Source organism: Heterodontus francisci, chromosome 18 (genome assembly GCF_036365525.1).
Source record: "Heterodontus francisci isolate sHetFra1 chromosome 18, sHetFra1.hap1, whole genome shotgun sequence".
Taxonomy (NCBI): Eukaryota; Metazoa; Chordata; class Chondrichthyes; order Heterodontiformes; family Heterodontidae; genus Heterodontus; species Heterodontus francisci.
In genome coordinates this window covers 20,741,895-20,760,325 of record NC_090388.1, presented here as the reverse complement: position 1 = coordinate 20,760,325, position 18,431 = coordinate 20,741,895, and the positions used below count along the sequence as shown (strand labels likewise).

The 18,431-nt window shown below is 41.8% G+C and overlaps 1 protein-coding gene across 2 annotated transcripts in view; it reads left to right on the top strand.

Moving 5' to 3' along the window:
- The window catches only part of arid2 (AT-rich interactive domain 2), a 172,334-nt gene that overhangs the window by 134,346 nt on the left and 19,557 nt on the right, over nt 1–18,431 (top strand). For both annotated transcript variants that reach the window (XM_068050387.1, XM_068050388.1), the window contains 3 exons: nt 5,177–5,311; nt 5,951–6,132; nt 10,551–13,360. In XM_068050387.1, the coding sequence (XP_067906488.1) occupies nt 5,177–5,311; nt 5,951–6,132; nt 10,551–13,360 (3,127 nt within the window). The remainder of the gene's footprint in view (nt 1–5,176; nt 5,312–5,950; nt 6,133–10,550; nt 13,361–18,431) is intronic.

Here is an 18,431-nt window from a genome sequence, read left to right as displayed (position 1 = left end):
CTTTATTCTATATTGTCTCTCCATGTTCTTTCTACCAAAATGAATCACTTCACATTCCTCTGCATTGAGCTTCATCTGCCACCTGTCTGCCCATTCCACCAACTTGTCTATGTCCTTTTGAAATTCTACACTATCCTCCTCACAGTTCACAATGCTTCCAAGTTTCGTATCATCTGCAAACTTTGAAATTGTGCCCTGTACATCAAGGTCTATGTCATCAATATATATCAGGAAAAGCAAGGGTCCCAACACAGATCCCTGGGGAATTCCACTACAAACCTTCCTCCATACCGAAAAACATCCATTAACCACTACTCTTTGTTTCCTGTCACTCAGCCAATTTCGTATCCATGTTGCTACCGTCCCTTTTATTCCATGAGCTACAAGTTTGCACACAAGTCTGTTGTGTGGCACTGTATCAAATTCCTTTTGAAAGTCCATGTACACTACATCAACAGCATTGCCCTCATCAACCCTCCCTGTTACATCCTCAAACAACTCCAGCAAATTAGTTAAACATGATTTTCCCTCAGGACATCCATGCTGGCTTTCCTTAATTAATTCACATTGCTCCATGTGACTATTAATTTTATCCCGAATTATTTTTTCCAGAAGTCTTCCCACCACTGAAGTTAAACTGACTGGCCTGTAGTTGCTGGGCTTATCTTTACATCCTTTTTTGAACAAGGTTGTAATGTTTGCAATACTTCAGTCCTCTGGCACCACCCCAAAGTCTAAAGAAGACTGAAAAATTATGGCCAGTGCCTCTGCCATTTCAACCCTCACTTCCCTCAGTATCCTTGGATGCATCACATCTGGTCCTGGCGCTTTATCCACTTTAAGTGCAGACAGCCTATCTAATACTTACTCTTTATCAATTTGAAACCCCTCTGGTATCTGACTTACATCCTCTTTCAACAGTGCCTGGGTTGCATCTTCTTCCTTGATAAAGACAGATGCAAAGTATTCATTTAACACATCAGCTATGCCCTCTGCCTCCATGTGTAAATCCCCTTATTGGTCCCTAATCAGCCCCACTCCTCCTTTTACCACCGTTTTTCTATTTATATGCCGATAGAAAACATTGGGTTTTCCCTTAATGCTAGCTGCCAGTCTCTTTTCATGCTCTCTCTTTGCTTCTCTTATTTGCTTTTTCACTTCCCCTCTGGACCTTCTATAATCAGCCTGGTTCTCAATAGTATTTTCTACCTGGCATCTGTCATAAACACACTTTTTCTTTATCTTAATTTCTATCTGTTTTGTCATCCAGGGAGCTCTGGATTTGTTTGCCCTACTTTTCCCCTTCGAGGGAACATACCTTGACTGTGCCCAAACTATCTCTTCTTTGAAGGTAGCCCATTGTTCTTCTACTGGTTTTCCTGCCGGCTTTTGACTCCAATTTATTCGTCCCAGTTCCACTGAAGTTGGCTTTTGCCCACTTAATTATTCTTACCCTGGATTGCTGTTTGTCCTTTTCCATAGTCAGCCTGAACCTTATGATACAATGATCACTTTCCCCTAAATGTTGTCCTACTTGGCCCACCTCATTTCCAAGATTCAGGTCTAGCAGTGCCTCCTTTCTCATTGGACTAGCAACATACTGTTAGAGTCATCGAGTTATACAGTACAGAAACAGGCTCTTCGGCCCATTGTGTCTGTGCCGGCCATCAATCACCTAAGTATTCTAATGCCATTTTCCAGCACTTGGCCCGCAGCCTTGTATGCTATGGCGTTTCAAGTACTCACCTAAATACTTCTTAAATGTTGTGAGGAAATGTTGTAGAAAATTTTCCTGAACACACTCTAGGAACTCTTGCCCCTCACTGCCCTTTACACTACCATTATCCTAGTCTGTGTTTGGATAATTAAAATCCCCCATTATAACTACCCTATAATTTTTGCACCTCTCTATAATTTCCTTGCAAATTTGTTCCTCCATGTCCTTTGTACTAGCTAGTGGCCTATAGACAACACTGAGCAATGTAACCGCACCTTTTTTGTTCCTAAGCTCCAGCTAAATTGATTCTGGCCTTGACCCCTCTGGGATATCTTTTTTTTTCTCCAGCACTGCAATGCTCTCCTTAATCAATACCACCATCCCTCCCCATTTTTTCCCTTTCCTATCTTCCCTGAACACCTTGTATCCAGGAATATTTAACACCCAGTCCTGCCTTCTTTGAGCCAGGTCTCTGTTCTAGCCACAACATCATATTTCCACATGGCAATTTGTGCCTGTACCTCACCAGTTTTATTAACCACACTCCGTGCATTCACATACATGCACATTAACCCTAATTCAGACTTTATTACTTTCTCCCTTACTCTGATCCCACCTAATAACTTACTATTCCCTACTCTCGTGCTGTCTGTCTCCCCCCTGTATTGTGAGCATCTTGGTCTTCCTCTCTGATACTTGCTCCTGGTTTCCACACTCCAGACAAGTTACCAATTTTGCTTCCCTCCAATCTGAGCTCTCTCTTGGGTTCCCACCCTCCTGATAATTTAGTTTAAACCCTCCCCAACAGCACTCTCAAATCTCCCTGTGAGGATATTCGTTCCAGTCCTTCCATCTTGTACAGGTCCCGCCTGCCCCAGAACCGGTGCCAATGTCTCAGAAATCTGATGCCCTCCCTCCTACACCAGATCGCCAGCCACGTATTCAATCGCTGTGTTCTCCTATTCCTGTGCTCACTTGCACGTGGGACTGGGAGTAATCCTGAGATTACTGCTTTTGAGGTTTTGCTTTTTAATCCCCTTCCTAGCTCCCTAAAATCTGCTTTCAGGACCTCATCCCCCTTCTTACCTATGTCATTGGTACCAATGTGGACCACGACCTCTGGCTGTTCACCCTCTTTTCCCCCAGAAGAATGTGCTGCAGTCGCACCGTGACATCCTTGACCCTGGCACCAGGGAGGCAACGCACCATCCGGGAGTCATATTTACTGCCGCAGAAACGCCTGTCTGTTCCCTTAACTAATGAATCCCCTATCACTACTGCTCTTCCACTCTTCTTCCTCCCCTCCTGTGCACTGAGCCACCTATGGTGCCACAAACCTAGCTCTGACTGCACTCTTCTGAGGAACCATCACCCTCACCAGTATCCAAAATGGAAAACTGATTAGCGAGTGAGATCTTATCAGGGGACTGTTGCACTACCTGCCTGGTTCTCTTAGACTGCCTGGCGGTCACCCAGTCCCTGTATGCTCCTAACCTGCAGTGTGTCCACCAGCATAAACATGCCATCCGCGTAGGTCTCTGCCTCGTGGATGCACAACAGTGTCTCCAGCCGCCACTCAAGTTCCAAAATCCAGAGCTCAAGCTTGTGCAACTGGTGACACTTCCTACAGATGTTTTTGTCTAAGACACATGGTGCGTCCGTGACTTCCCACATGCCACAGGCTGTACAATCCACTCGGCAGAGTTGCCCTGCCATACCTTAACTTGACAGACTATTTATTATCAGTAGAGTGGCTTACCAGGTACTCAGCAAACAGCTCCTTCCACTGCACCGAAGCAAGAACCAAATAGTGGAATCTCCACACGCAGCTTGCAATCTGCACACTGTTTGCATGCTGCAGCCAGACATCTGTATTTATACCTTTTGAAGCTGAAACTACAGCAACCAGATTAGACTGGTCACCTACTCAACTAATCAGCTACTCTACAGTACAGCCTGTTAATCCCTCCCTAAGACTGAGAGAAATTTACGTTACTTTCTCAACCCTGCTTTAACTAGAGGGTAAGTCCCAGTTAAATGCTAACTGCAGACCAGACTTTTATAAAGGTAACAACACTTAAAATCCCCACTCACCAAATTTGAATCTCCACACTCAGCTTGCAATCTGCACTCCAAGCTGAAAAGTTACAAAACCATTGAGCTCAGGAATGCACTAATTTCTCTTAGCTTGCCAGTTTAAATATTTCTGATTATTTTCTCTCATGCTGTTAAACTTGAAACAAGCCCTTTTAGCTTCACTTTGTGGTGTCTTTAATGCTGGAACCATCTTATCCTGGGGTTACATCATTTAACTTGGGTACAGTAGCATAATGGTTATGTACTGGACTAGCAATCCAGAGGTCTGGGCTAGTAATCCTAAGAATAAAGGTTTGTGGTAGTTTGAGAATTTAAAATTAGTTTTTTAAAAATCTGGCAATGAAAAGCTGGTATCAGTAAAAGTGACCATAAAGCTTATTTAGGCAACGACCACAGTCATTTGCCTATGATCTGTAGACAGGTATTTTCTGCAGAAGGAAGACGTATGCAATGGCATTGCAACACAGACTGAGAGGACAGAACTGCCAAAGGGCATGATTCTGGAAGCTATCAAATCCAGTGACTAATTCCAAATACTTTGCAAATGAGTCGCTTTCTCTATATAGCAGCCTGCAAGGTAAGTTCAGTGGGAACATGATTAAGATCCAGGATGAGGCCACAGAACATCTGGAGTGAGCCTTCACAATACCCTTTGGCTAACTTTGCTCTGTTATAGCACTGCAGTATACAGCCCACTGTGCAGTGAGTTTTATGCTATTTTCTTTGTGGTTTACCTGTTAGTTTTGCTCTCGAGGATGCCAAAGTTCCATGCAATGACCATCTCCAAGAAGAGAGAGTCTAACCACTTCTCTTTGACATTTGACTTGAGTCTGTCACTATTAATCCCAAACCTAGTTAATTTCTACTCATTATTTCAACTAACATTTGATTTTGAGAATTTATTGTTGGCAGTAACTTAAGATGTTTATTGGAATAAAAGTGCTCATTCAATACATAGCTGTACTTCTGCCTAATTGTCCAAAGGTCCTGAACATCCAATAGTTCAAAAATAGTCTTCCTAAAAGTGGATAAAGTATGAAACACTAATTTTTAGCCAAGAATTGTTTAAACTACTTGAATACTGTAAGGATTTTTTCTGTTTCTTAAATGACGTTTATTCAGGAAATTTAATTGATAGGTCAAGCTTTTGTGGTACCATTGCCAAAGTTATAGAGTCTAAATGAAATGGCTACTTTTACTGCTTAACTCCAGTAACACCAATTAAGCTGCGGCAAGTTAAAATAATTACAATTACACTCCATTTTTTTCAGAGCTATGTTCACGGCTACAGTTAGAATATGGTGCCTTGCATAATTCAAGTCTGTAAAATGCTTGCTGAAATTTGATCTCTTGCTTAATCAGGTTAAATACACATTTTGAGAACTCCTTAGAAGGCTCCATCTCGCGAGTGGATCTGTACTCTGAATATCTTTCTGTGTGCAGTAAATTGGCTCGGGGTGGAATTCTGACATCAACAGGATTTAACAAATGTCTCAGGTAAGTACAACTAATTGGCAAAGGAGTAAGATATTTTTCCCCTCACATTGACCAGTTTAACCAGGGTTGATTTTTTTTTTGGGAAGGTATGGAAAGAAGGCCCACCAGCATTATCTCAAGGGCAACTAGAGGTGGGCAATAAAATGTTTGTGTTGTCAGCGACACACATCCTGAGAATAATATTATAAGACTTGTTTGTTCCTGTTATTTACCAGTTGATTCTCCATGCACTGGCAGATAGCTTGGTGCATGACTTCTGTCAGTGCCAGTTCTTCTGGTTTTTAAAAAAAGCCTTGAACAAGTGCACAATAGCTTTGGGAAGATTATCTCTCTCGTATTTCTATTTTTCCCCACTGGGAAACTTGGCCTCTCCTGCTCACTTTTGAGCCTACGTCGAAACCCATGCCTGTCCCTTGTTACAGTTGTCGACTTAAGTCTTTAACGTTTAAGAAAATTGAAAGAAATCTGTGTTGCAGCATCCCAAAATGCCAAATTATCAATCTATAAAACAATAGTTCATTTTGAATAGTTTTGGTTAAATCATTCAATAGTTCATTGTTTATTCTGAATAGTTTTGGTTAAAACACTGAATTAGTTGCTTACAGAACTTGACATGTTTTCTTTTGTTTTGTATGCAAGGACTCTATTTCCAACCCATACAGTAAAACGAATAGAAGATCCCAATAATAATGGGCAAGTGCAAATACACATAGCAGGGATCCAAAGAAGGGCTACACCACTTTCCATGCAGGCACACTATCAACAATTGCCAACTGTTCACTCCGTTACGGCAGAGCTAACACAGAGCCCACCTCCCTCAGGTAAGAAATGTGTGAATACTTAACAGATGAGTCAGAAAAAATGCTACATGCAGGCATTCCTACAGACATTTTGAACAAAGTCAATATTGTGCTACAGTGATTTGAAGTCGCTACTTGGTCTTCAAAAAGTAAAAATATTAAATATCATGTAACATGTTATGAAGATTAGAATAATGTTTGAACTTTATCATGCTTCTTTTGAGAAAATAAAAGAGTTTGCTTTGGAGAAATTTGCTAATGTTTTAACGACTGTATAACATTTTAAATTAATGGATCCATATATGAATTTGAACCAGATAAGAATATGAACAATTTTGTTCAACAGTTTCTGGAGCTAAAGCCAATATACAGGTTTCAGAATTTTCCCTCATACACTGTCTTCTGTGTTTGTAACCTCCTTAGACCTGTGGTACAATGAGAATTACTAAGGAAGGTGCTAATTTGTTTAACAGCAGCTTCTGTTTTTATAATACGTTTAATATATGGGGGTGGGGAGAGTCCCAAAGTGCTTCATATACAGGTGTAAAGAAAATGGATGCCAAACCAGGAAAGGAGAGGTTAGGAAGAGTAACTTTCTCTTTCTTATGGCTGATGTTGATGTAGAGCAACAACTAAAATTCTGCATTCAGGTGGTTAAGCCAGGGAGTTGCATAGGGGTAGTGGAGTGTATCACAGTGATGCCTCCTTTGTACTTATAAATGGGGCATTGAGCCGCTATATATTCTATGGTTTATTCTTTGTGACCACAATCATACACTGGAGAGTTTTTAATTTCACATTTGTGCATCAAGTATCTGCATCTATCATGGTTTGTGTGGTATATAAACAGAAAATGCTGGAAGTACTCAGCCGGTCAGGCAGCATCTGTGAAGAGAGAAGCAGAGTTAACATTTCAGGTCTGGGACCTTTCATTAGAACTGGCAAAGGTTAGAAATGTATTGGGTTTGAAGCCAGTAAAGTGGGGTTGTGGAGTCGGGTGATGGGGAAGAGAACAAAAGGGAAGGTGTGTGATAGGTCAAAGGGCAGGAGACATTAAATGACAAATATGTCATGTGACAAAGGTGAAGGGAGTGTTAATGGTTGTGGTGTAAGACAAAGCCTTAGTCCAGAGTGTTAATGGCAGAATAATGAGCATCTCTGTCCAAAAGCACAACATGAAAAACCATGCTTAAAGCAGGCACATGGTTTAAAAAATAAAATAATTTAAAGCATTTTTAAAAAGGCCAGTTGTGTTCTGAAATTGTTGAACTCAATGTAGAGTCCGGAAAGCTGTAGAGTGCCTAATCGAAAGATGAGGTGCTGCTCCTCGAGCTTGAGTTGATGTTCGCTGGAACACTGCAACATGTGCCTGCCTTAAACTTGGTTTTCATGTAATGCTTTGTCTTTCACCACAACCATTAACACTCCCTTTGCCTTTGTCCCATGACATATATGTCATTTAATCTCTCCTGCCCTCTGACCTATCTCACACTTTCCCTTTCTCTCTCCACAGATGCTGCCTGACCTGCTGAGCATTTCCTGTACTTTGTTTTTATTTCAGATTTCCAGCATCTGCAGTATTTTGCTTTTATGATGATTTGTGCAGTTGGGGTTTAGGGTTACCCCCTGAGCTTTGGGGAAGATCAAAGCCGGAGATCTTCTCCATCGGGTCTTCCATGAGATGTTTGTTTTTGACTTCCTGTGAATTCCATGTGACTTTCTAATCATCAGGGTTGAAGTCGCATTGTTGATGATTAAGCATTTGGGTGTAAAAAGGCTTGTGTGCGATTTCAAGTGATCTTGAGGGATGTTGTTGAGGTCCTGATAGATGGGGAGACTTTTTTTCTCGACTTCTCGGGGGGTTGCGGGACAGGAATAGTGGTGCAACCATGGCTAATGAGAAGTTACTAAAGGTAGTATAAGATTAAAGGAAGAGGCTTATAATGTTGCCAAAAAGAGTAGTAAGCCTGAAGATTCAAAGGATTTTAGAATTCAGCAAAGGATGGCCCAGACGTTCATAGAGAAAAAGGAATGTGACAGTAAATTATAAGAGATATAAAACAGATTGTAAAAGCTTCAGTAGGTATATAAAAAGGAAGTGATTAGCAAAAGTAGACATGGGTCCCTTAGTGGCAGAGACAGAGAATACAGAAGTGGCAAAGATATTGAACAAATACTTTGTATCTCTCTTCATAGTAGAAGACACAAAAAAATTTCAGAAATAGTGGGGAAGCAAGGGTCTTTTGAGAAGGAGGTACTTAACAAATTTGTATGAATAAAGAAATAATACAAGAAAAATTAATGGGACTAAAAATTGGCAAATACTCTAGACTTTGAGGCAGAGGGTGGTAGTGGAGGGTTGTTTTTCAGATTGGAGGCCGGTGACCAGTGGTGTGCCGCAGGGATCGGTGCTGGGCCCTCTGTTGTTTGTCGTATATATTAATGACTTGGATGTGAATGTAAGGGGCATGATTGCAGATGACACCAAAATTGGTGGTATAGTGGACAGTGAAGAAGGTTGTCTAAGGTTACAACAGGATATAGATCAACTGGGAAAGTGGGCAAGGGAGTGGCAAATGGAATTTAACGCAGACAAGTGTGAAGTAATGCATTTTGGGAAGTTAAACCAGAGCAGGACATATACAGTGAATGGCAGGGCCCTGGGGAGTGTTGTTGAGCAGAGAGACCTTGGGGTGCAAGTACATAGTTCCCTGAAAGTGGCAACACAGGTAGACAGGGTGGTGAAGAAGGCGCATGGCATGCTTGCCTTCATCGGCCGAGGCATTGAGTACAAGAGTTGGGACATCTTGTTACAGTTGTCCATAACGTTGGTTAGGCTGCATTTGGAGTACGGTGTGCAGTTCTGGTCGCCACACTACAGGAAAGATGTGATTAAGCTAGAGAGGGTGCAGAAAAGATTCACAAGGATGTTGCCTGGTTTGGAGGGCTTGAGTTATAAAGAGAGATTGGATAGGCTGGGTCTGTTTTCCCTGGAGCGAAGGAGGCTGAGAGGGGACATGACAGAGGTATATAAAATTATGAGCGGCATAGATAGGGTAGATAGCCAGAGTCTGTTTCCCATGGTAGGGGTGACTAAAACTAGAGGGCATAGATTTAAGGTGAGAGGGAGGAGGTTTAAAGGGGATCAAAGGGGTAAATTTTTCACACAAAGAATAGTGGGTATCTGGAATGAGCTGCCAGAGGAGGTGATGGAGGCAGGAACAGTAGCGACATTTAAGAGGCATCTGGACAGGTACTTGAATGAGCAAGGCAGAGTGATATGGAATTAATGCAGGCAGGTGGGATTAGTATAGATGGGCATTATGGTCTGCATGGACGCGGTGGGCTGAAGGGCCTCTTTCTATGCTGTATGACTCTGTGTCTTGGCCTAGGGTGGGGATCACCAATCTGCAGCTCTTTAACATTTCATTTGTGTCTTCCAACCTTTTACGATTGTTTAGTTTAGTTTCGAGATACAGCACTGAAACAGGCCCTTCGGCCCACCGAGTCTGTGCCGACCATTAGCCACCCATTTTATACTAATCCTACACTAATCCCATATTCCTACCAAACATCCCCACCTGTCCCTATATTCCCCTACCACCTACCTATACTAGGGGCAATTTATAATGGCCAATTTACCTATCAACCTGCAAGTCTTTTGGTTGTGGGAGGAAACCCACGCAGACACAGGGAGAACTTGCAAACTCCACACAGGCAGTACCCAGAATTGAACCCGGGTTGCTGGAGCTGTGAGGCTGCGGTGCTAACCATTGCGCCACCATGCCGCCCTATGGATTGCATTATTGTGAAAAAAGCCCAAAAGAAGTAAGTCAAGAAAAGTAGAGCCGTGTTTTTATTGTGGGGATAAAAGGCTAATCATTATGCTGAACTTTACATTTTCAAATGATTATTTTAACGAAAAACATTGTGCTCTAAATAAATCTGTTTGAGTGGTATGGCTACATCATGATTATAGATAATGGCTTTGGTTCAAGGAACAGTTTTTATGGTTGCAACCATTATTATTTATAATATGGCTGAGACCTCATTGAAAGATTTATTTACCTGCACTGTGGTCATATTTGGAGTAGAATTATGCTTAACATATTTCACGTTCTATTTTGCACTGTTATTTATTTAGGAACTAGTTAATGTGGGCAGGGGTTAGGTGGGGTGGGTGATTGGTGAAAATCATATATTCTCTGAAGTTAAAGATCATAAAACTTCTGAAAGATGACCTTGTTCTCAATGAATCTCTACTCCCTAATGCTGCATGTTTGGTCTGTACTGAAGATAATGAAGCTGTGATAGTCTTGAACAAAATAAACTGAATTTTGAAAGGATAGTAATCTGTAAAGGCACAGTTGAAAGTTGAGGCTCATCTGGAAGAACCACAACTGTATCCATTGTGATTATTTTATCTTTTCTGTTTTCAGCACAGACAGTGGTAAACCACTTTCAAAGGATACCTGCAGCTAACCTTTCTACCAGTCAGCTGGGATCTCAAATGATCTACGCGTTTCAACAAAGTGTTCCAGCTCAAAATATTACCAAGATACCACAAGACCAAACTGTCCTGGCACAACCGCACCAAAATACTGCAGTGACTCTCGTGCAAAGCAGAACTCCAATTACTAGTGAAGCAGTGAGGTGTACAGTTGTCCAGTCTCCAACTTTGAACACTCATCCCACAGTTTCAGTTCCATATTCATTAACTGGACCCAGCCTACCACAGGGAGCAGTGATCCAAAACCATGCCACAACAACACCACAGTCGTCAGTTACAATGACGACTTCTCAGCAAGTGCTTCACCATCCACAGTTCTTTCAACAGCAGCTTCCTAGTCACCACCTCTCTGTACCAACTGTATCTTCTAATCAGGTGAATACCTCTGCAGCAACAACTGTTACTGTGATACAGCAGGCTGTTTCTCACAACCATACAGCAATTGGCAGAATTCAAAATATACCAGCCACCACTATTACTGTTTCTCAAGGACAGCTGTTATCGGGTGCAGTATCATCCCACACTGTACAGGCATCATGTCACCAGCCAAAATCAAATAACCAGCAAGACACCGTTCTGTTGGCACCTCAGCACTATTCCTCCACTCCGAGTCCCACTGTTGTATCTGGTGCTGCCTTGCAAAATTTTCAAGTCTCAACAGGTCAAGTGGTTGCAATTGCCGGTGTTCAAAGCCCTCCAGCTTCTAGGATGAGTTTCCAGAATATAGCACCAAAACCAGCGGGAATGCCAGGTCAACAAGTTCAGTCTACCATAATGCAACAGCAGCCCCAGCAGAGTGTACATGTGATTGTCAGTCAGCCAGCTCAACAGGGACAGAGTTTTTCCCCTGCCATTCATCAGATATTGTTGACAAATCCAGCTGCTATTCAAGCTGGCCAAACTATTCATTTGGCTGGGAAAACTAATGTGACTCCTTCGTCCTCGCCATCTCCTGTACCTGTCAACAACACACAGGTACAAGTCGGGTTGGTGACTCAACCTTCCACCCCTCAAATGCAGGGGCCTCAAACAGTGAGTAAGATGCTATCTGTGAAACGACAGCAACAGCAGCAACAACATCCCCAAAAGCAGTTCCAGATGCAGCTTCAGTCTCAGCAGACAGGTACTGGATCTAGTCAAGCTCCCTCTGGGGAGTCTAGCTTAATAAAACAATTACTACTTCCAAAAAGAGGAACTCCTACTCCTGGTGGTAAACTTATATTGCCTGCTCCTCAAATGCCTCCCCCATCTAATACTAGAGCTCCTAGTCCTCAGGTAGTCTACCAAGTGACTCACAATCAGGCAGCCAATTTTGGAGTTCAAGCTCAAGGTCAACCATTAGTAGTTGGTCAGCAAAATGTGCAGCTTGTTCAAGGTCCCATCCATTCACAGGGATCAGTGCAAACAGTGCCCATTCCTCATATGCAGATTTTACCAGGTCAGTTGATCTCTACTAGTAACACTGCTGCTCTTCTCCAGGGAACCACCAGCAACCAGGTAACCATTACTGTTGTGCCAAATACCACCTTTACTGCTCCAGCTGGGAGTCATGGCAGTGGAACGCAGATCATTGCTCCTGCAGGAATTGCTGTCAGTGGGTCACAAGCAGGAGTTGGCCTCCAAGTACAAATGTCTGCACCTACCTTGACACCACAGAGTAGACAGGTAAAAAGCCCAGAATCTGGAATTGCATTCACAGGTGACAAAATTATTTGCCAGAAGGAGGAAGAAGCAAAAGATACAACAGATTTACATCTGCATGAACGTAAAATTGAAATTATGGAGAATCCTTCCTGTTCAGAGGGAGCTACAAGTACAACCAATGGCAGCTTTAAGGAAAGCGAAATGCAGGCAGAAAAACTTGTAAATGGAAAAAAATACAATAATTCACATCTACCTCCATCTAACTCAGGGATTGCTCAGTCTGAGCCCATCCAGTGCACACTGGCCTCAAATGGACCTTCGACAGGAGTAAGTCAAAATGTAACCAATGGGAAGCTGAATGTAGAGCATACAGGAATGCCAGAAATTAAGAAAGATCTTTTGAAGGTGCCCATGGTTAATGGGATCTGTGATTTTGAAAAAGGAGATGGTTCACACTTAAGCAAAAACATTCCAAATCATAGAGCTTCCAACCATGTGGAAAATGGTGATGTAGCTGCACAGGAGCAATGGGGCAATATGGATTGTAATCAGCAAAATACTGCCAAAATGCATAATGGACCTGTTTCAATAGGAAATTCTAGTACTAGCTGTACAGTCGTTTCAAACTCTGTTGACCAGCAGATCAGTAGTACAAACTCAGGATTATCCAATGGACCTATAACAGCTGGCATAAGTTCAGCGGCGCCTCAGCTTCAGCATTGTCCAAGTTCAGTTGTATCTGTGCAGTCTTCGCTTTCTAACTCTCCCCAGGTGCATTACTCTCCAGTTCCACACCAACCTGGAGCTGTAGCTATACGTTCAGTCCAACTTTATAAGACTCCAACAACCAATGGTTCAACTGATTGTCAACTTTTAAAAAGGTCAGCTGAGTGCAAAGATAATATATCAGGAATTCCAAATAAAGTGGGAGTAAGGATTGTTACCATCAGTGACCCTAACAATGTTGGCTGCAGTTCAACAATGGTTGCTGTGCCAGTTGGAGCTGATTGCAGTACTCTAGCCAAAGTAGCTATGGACAATGTAACACAGCAAAATCAGCATCTGCCTGTTCTTCCACAGGGCATAGTTAATCAGGTAAGCAAGTTATCAAATAAAATTATAGTTCATTTGTGTTTAATTTGCCACTTCCACAAAATTGTAGCTTAAAACTGAAGTTCCTTGTCAAATTTCCATTTAATATATACTGATATTTTGCTTCAGAATCGGGCTTGATTCTGTACTTTGCAGTTGTTTTTACACTAACTTTAATTTGTTACATTTACAGTTTACTGAAGAAGTGGAAAATTGCTGGTACCATTAAGTTTAAAAAAATATATAGATTGTTTGAGAACTTGTAGATGTAAAGATTCCAGATAATATTTGCCTTGTATCATTTTTATACTGAATAACTTCCAAGCCAAAACAGCAATATTATCTTCAAATAATGTCACAGCAGGTTTTCCATTCCATATTCTTGATTTCATACTGTATCTACTGATTTCTCCTATCAGAGCTTATTCTAAACTTTTATTCTTTGCTGTGCCATACTTAATTGCCTTGTTCTTGCTCAAAATCAGCCAAGTGGGTCTGTGTTCAAGGGTTAACAAGGGAATATATTTGGGCAGATTTAGAGAAACTGTTAGAAAGTGCTCTGAGGTCTGAAGTGCCACATAGCAATTTCTTGGCAGCAATTCCAAAATTGTGTTACTCGTGCAGATTATTTAATCTAAAGTATTTTCAGTGTATTCCAGATGAAGACGTATGAAACTTGTTTAGTTTTATCAGTATCTGTTCATATTTAAATGGTACACTGGAAACCATTACTGCTGTGTTGCTACACTATAACAGCCCATATGTTATAATTTATCACTTTAATAATCCAAGACATTATACTGCATTTTAATGGAGCTATTTTTAAGACCTTGGAGGGAGTTTTAACTACCCCCATCCAACAGAATCCTGGTCAGACTATTGAAGAGACCCTGTAATGTGATGCATATTTAAAACCTTCCTTTGTGGGGCCAGGAGAAGCAGGAGTACTCCTCTAGGCCTCACAAGGGAAGTGTAGGCCTCCTGTGCCTGGAGTCCCTGTTTCTCCCTTTCCCCCAATCTTTCTTCCCATATTTATATTGGGCCCAATGGCCCTCCCACTGCTGTTTGCTAGGTTGCTTTCCTGCCTGGGAGTCTATTAGATTATTGACATCGTGGAATGTGTGTGTGTAGTCTTGATGCTATTTTTGTCAAAAATAAAATAAATGGATTCCGGTATCCTTGTACTTTCCTCCAACTACTCTGCAGCAAAGACCATGGCCCAGATTTTGCAGTAGTAATGATGGTCAAAACTGTCAGCTTTTGCTGTCATTCCTCCTCTGAAACTGACAGCAACTTCTGGAGTCCACACATGCACAGCTTAATGCAGAAATCCAGAAGTTGCTGTCAGTGATGATATGCTTCCCTATACCAGAGTGCAATCAAGTAGAAACCACTGAACTGACGAGAAGTTGCCCTTCACGTTCTTAGTCTCGCTGTAAAAACCCTTGCAAAAGAGAAATGAGGAGAAACTTTTTCACCCAGAGGGTGGTGGGTGTTTGGAATTCACTGCCAGGAATGGTGGTGGAGGCAGAAACCCTCAATTCTTTTAAAAGGTACCTGGACATGCACCTGAAGTGCTGTAACCTGCAAGGCTATAGACCAGATGTTGGAAGGTGGAATTAGATTGGGCGGCCAATTTTTTCCGTTGGCATGGACACAACGGGCTGAATGACCTCCTGTGCTGTAATTTTTCTATGGTTCTATGGTAACTGCTTTTTTTAACAGCATACTAAATTCATAATTACTGTTGAACAGCCTCACTATCCCTGAAAATTAATTTTCTATTTGTGGAATGTCAGATTTCTCCGTTATGAATATAAACTCATGTTAAAATTGTTTGTTTTTTAAAGTTTGTTTTATACTTCAGCTTCTATCTTAATCCCATGTGTATGGCCCAAACATTTATTTTGCTCTGTGTAAAGTTTTAATTAAAATTGAAAAAAATCAGTGCATTTTACTTCCTGCTTTGCTGTTTGTTAGAATACTTCAGTGTGATTGGCTGCTTACTCTGCTTGATTACATCACTTACTAGATGCCTGAAGATCCCCTTGATTTGAAGCCAGATTCAAACTGAGGTCAGGAAAGGGGAAATCCATGCCACAGAGATCGCTAGACTTGTTGTTTCACTGCTGACAGTGAAATCCAGACCCATGTGTGCACATCATATGCTTTTGTCTATTAGATTTAATTCTACACTTGCTTGTTTTTTTCAGTTCAGTAAAATGTTCATTTTGACTCTTCCAGAGATTTATAGATTTCACAAATAAACGTAGCTTGATTGCAGCAGCCACTTCAATTTTCAAGATAACTTTGCTATGTTTTCTAATTTTTTAAAGCTCCAGAGACCCTGTGGGCTGAGTTGATATCTAGGAATTGTGATGCTTTATCATTAATTCATGAAAGCACTGTTATTTAAGTGTCAGTTGTGGGAAAGTTATTACTGGAATCTAGCACTAGAGATAGTGACTGAGCACTTGAACAAGTCCGAGTTGATCAAAGATTTGTATAGATTTGTGAAAGGTAAATTGTGTCTGACTAATTTAGTTGAATTTTTAAGGAGGTCATTAACATGATGGACAGAGAAATATCTGTCTAGTTGGACTTCCAGAAGGCATTTGGTAAGATAAGGTTATGTGCAAGAGATTATTAGCAAGGTATTGGAAGGAGCCTTGTGACATGGATTGTTAATTAGTTGGAAGGTAGGAGTCAGAGTAGGGATATATGGAATGTACTCTCATTGGTGTGATGTGACAACTGGCATTCCCCAGGGAACAATATTAGGGTTTATACTTTTGCTTTTCTTCATATGTATTAATGTCTTGGATGAAGGAAGAGAGAGTTGGACTTCTAAGTTTGCGGGTGACTAAGTAAGGAGGTACAGTAGGTTGTGTCGAAGGGAGCAGAAAGTTACAACGGGACATAGACCAAGTGAGTGGGCAAAACTCTTTTAACACATGGAGATTAATGTGGAGAAGTGTCATCCACTTTGGATCCAAGAAAAGTAAATCAGAATATTTTCTTAATAGCAAAAGATTAGGAACGGTGGAGAAGCAAAGGGATTTTGGTGTACAGCTGTACAAATCATTAAAAGCTAGTACACAGGTACAAAAATAATCAAACAGGTAATGAAATATTTTCCTTTTATCAAGAGGTCTGGAATACAAAACTGAGGAAGTTTAACAGTGCCTTGGTCAGACTGTATTTAGAATTTAGAACATTACAGCGCAGTACAGGCCCTTCGGCCCTCGATGTTGCGCCGACCTGTGAAACCATCTGACCTACACTATTCCATTTTCATCCATGTGTCTATCCAATGTCCACTTAAATGCCCTTAAAGTTGGCGAATCTACTACTGCTGCAGGCAGGGCGTTCTACGCCCTTACTACTCTCTGAGTAAAGAAACTACCTCTCACATCTGTCCGATATCTATCACCCCTCAACTTAAAGCTATGTCCCCTCGTGTTTGCCATCACCATCCGAGGAAAAAGACGCTCACTATCCACCCTATCTAACCCTCTGATTATCTTATATGTCTCTATTAAGTCACCTCTCCTCCTCCTTCTCTCCAACGAAAACAACCTCAAGTCCCTCAGCCTTTCCTCGTAAGACCTTCCCTCCATACCAGGCAACATCCTAGTAAATCTCCTCTGCACCCTTTCCATAGCTTCCACATCCTTCCTATAATGCGGTGACCAGAACTGCACGCAATACTCCAGGTGCGGTCTCACCAGAGTTTTGTACAGCTGCAGCATGACCTCGTGGCTCCGAAACTCGACCCCCCCTACTAATAAAAGCTAACACACCATATGCCTTCTTAACAGCCCTATTAACCTGGTTAGCAACCTTCAGGGATTTATGCACCTGGACACCAAGATCTCTCTGTTCATCTACAGTACCAAGAATCCTCCCATTAGCCCAGTACTCTGCATTCCTGTTACTCCTTCCAAAGTGAATCACCTCGCACTTTTCCGCATTAAACTCCATTTGCCATCTCTCAGCCCAGCTCTGCAGCCTATCTATGTCTCTCTGTACCCGACAACATCCTTCGGCACTATCCACAACTCCACCGACCTTAGTGTCATCTGCAAATTTACTAACCCACCCTTCTACACCCTCTTCCAGGTCATTTATAAAAATGACAAACAGCAGTGGCCCCAAAACAGATCCTTGCGGTACACCACTAGTAACTAAACTCCAGGATGAACATTTGCCATCAACCACCACCCTCTGTCTTCTTTCAGCTAGCCAATTTCTGATCCAAAGCTCTAAATCACCTTCAACCCCATACTTGCGTATTTTCTGCAATAGCCTACCGTGGGGAACCTTATCAAACGCCTTACTGAAATCCATATACACCACATCCACTGCTTTACCCTCATCCACCTGTTTGGTCACCTTCTCGAAAAACTCAATAAGGTTTGTGAGGCACGACCTACCCGTCACAAAACCGTGCTGACTATCTCTAATGTACTTATTCTTTTCAAGATGATTATAAATCCTGTCTCTTATAACCTTTTCCAACATTTTACCCACAACCGAAGTAAGGCTCACAGGTCTATAATTACCAGGGCTGTCTCTACTCCCCTTCTTGAACAAGGGGACAACATTTGCAATCCTCCAGTCTTCCGGCACTATTCCTGTCGACAATGACGACATAAAGATCATGGACAAAGGCTCTGCAATCTCCTCCCTAGCTTCCCAGAGAATCCTAGGATAAATCCCATCTGGCCCAGGGGACTTATCTATTTTCACACTTTCCAAAATTGCTAACACCTCCTCCTTGTGAACCTCAATCCCATCTAGCCTCGTAGCCTGAATCTCAGTATTCTCAACAACATTTTCTTTCTCTACTGTAAATACTGACGCAAAATATTCATTTAACACTTCCCCTATCTCCTCTGATTCCACACACAACTTCCCACTACTATCCTTGATTGGCCCTAATCTAACTCTAGTCATTCTTTTATTCCTGATATACCTATAGAAAGCCTTAGGGTTTTCCCTGATCCGATCCACCAATGACTTCTCGTGTCCTCTCCTTGCTCTTCTTAGCTCTCTCTTTAGATCCTTCCTG